The 1,683-nt window shown below is 49.8% G+C and overlaps 1 protein-coding gene across 1 annotated transcript; it reads left to right on the top strand.

The window, feature by feature from the left end:
* Positions 1-477: 477 nt before the first annotated feature.
* Positions 478-895, top strand: LOC128276658 (small conductance calcium-activated potassium channel protein-like; the record flags this gene model as incomplete). The annotated part of the gene is made up of 2 exons (XM_053015116.1): positions 478-575; positions 667-895. Coding segments are annotated over exons 1-2 (327 nt in total), but the record flags the coding sequence as incomplete, so codon positions are not given.
* Between the last annotated feature and the right edge of the window lie 788 nt (positions 896-1,683).

Raw genomic sequence — 1,683 nt, 5'->3', positions numbered from 1 at the left:
AGTTGCAGAGTGCACTCACCGACCCTACCACCGACAGCTGCATCCTAGACGCCTATGAACTAGTGTATTTCTTTTGCCATCAAGTTATGTTGCTTAAAAAGCTGTCTAGCCCCGTAGAAGTAGCTTCGTTTGCTAAAGCTCCATCATTCTAGTTCTAGTTCCGTTAGCTTTTCCTCCGTCACCGGGGGGAGTCCTGTAGTGATAGATTAATTTCACCGCAGCAACCAAGCAAGTACTTTCACGTGTCCACGTGCCAACGACCGTTCACACGAGTCACAGGGGCTTCCGTTCGATTTCTTGTGCCTGCACTCACCTGCCTGTTTCACTCGCTTCTTATGATCTGCGAAAGAGCTTTCGCCGGGACCGATCCGATCGCACCGTACTAATCTTTCACACTTTTTTCTCGTCTGTCTCTCTCTCTTTCGTTTGGCCGGACAGCTCCGAAAGCCTGTGTCCACGTTGTCGATCCCCGGCTCGATGAAGACACCGTGCGCCGGTAATCGGGAACCAGTATCGGCTGCATGCACAGAAGAGGCCGGCATCGCGCTCGTGGGCGTACACTCAGAGTATCCCAGGTGAATATCCGGTGGTCGCGCCCGGCATTTATAATCCCCGGTGATTCCGGAGGACCTCACGACCGTCCGTTTTCTTCCCTCCCACCCACAGGTACATGGAGGAGCGAGGCCTCGGTGGCGGCGTCTGCAAAGGTCCCGGCACGATACAAGGTGGGCCCGGCCAGAAGCACAAACCGAATGTCGGCTACCGGTTAGGGCGGCGGAAAGCGCTGTTCGAGAAGCGGAAGCGCATCAGTGATTACGCCCTCGTCATGGGAATGTTCGGCATTATTGTGATGGTGATAGAAAACGAATTAAGTAGCGCTGGTGTATATACTAAGGTAGGTGCCCCGAACCGCCGACCGCCCGATTGCCCGTTTGCACCCGATACCCGGACATCCAGCCCCTCGGAACTCGGAGATCAACAAGAGGCTTTCGAACTGCTCTCGATCCATTGCATCGTGCATAATCGATGACGTTCCGCCAATTAGTGGCACGTTTTAAAGCTCCGCTCTCTCTCTATCTGTCGGTTAAGCTCGAGAGGCAAATGTTTTGAATATTTTATTTCCGTAAACTGATCGATTAAAGAATCAATTAGCACCTCCACTGGTCCAGAAATTTGAGCGCTCAGCTTGTTTAGCTGATTGGCGCGATTGGATGTGCTTGCCAATTAAACTATTCATTAAATTTGGTAGATTTACATATCGTGATCGTGGAACGATCCATGAAACCCAAACAATTCGATAATGAATTATTTAAAGCGTGTGAAAAAGATCAAACAACTATTTATGGGGCTTATGTAACCTCCCTTTCCCAGACTACACTCAAAAGCAAGTTTATTTCGAAGATTTATTATTTATTTATTACTAGCTGATCCCGGCGCGCGTTGCCACGCCTCATTTTATCCTCATTTCTCGATTATCCGACGTTTCAACGGACTTCCTGGTGACGTATCCGATCAGCTTCCCTTTGCATTTCCCGTTACTTCTACTTTTCAGACGATCGGGCTTCCCGGTGACGTATTTGTTCAGTTTCTCTTTCCTCCTCCCGTTACTCTGTTCCGAATGAAAGGGTTTCCCGGGGATGTATCCGATTGGCTTTCCTTCCCGCTTAACGTTGGATACATGGC

Source organism: Anopheles cruzii, unplaced genomic scaffold, assembly GCF_943734635.1.
Source record: "Anopheles cruzii unplaced genomic scaffold, idAnoCruzAS_RS32_06 scaffold01926_ctg1, whole genome shotgun sequence".
NCBI classification, from domain to species: domain Eukaryota; kingdom Metazoa; phylum Arthropoda; class Insecta; order Diptera; family Culicidae; genus Anopheles; species Anopheles cruzii.
Note: the sequence above shows the minus strand (reverse complement) of the source record. Positions and strands in the feature narration are given on the sequence as shown.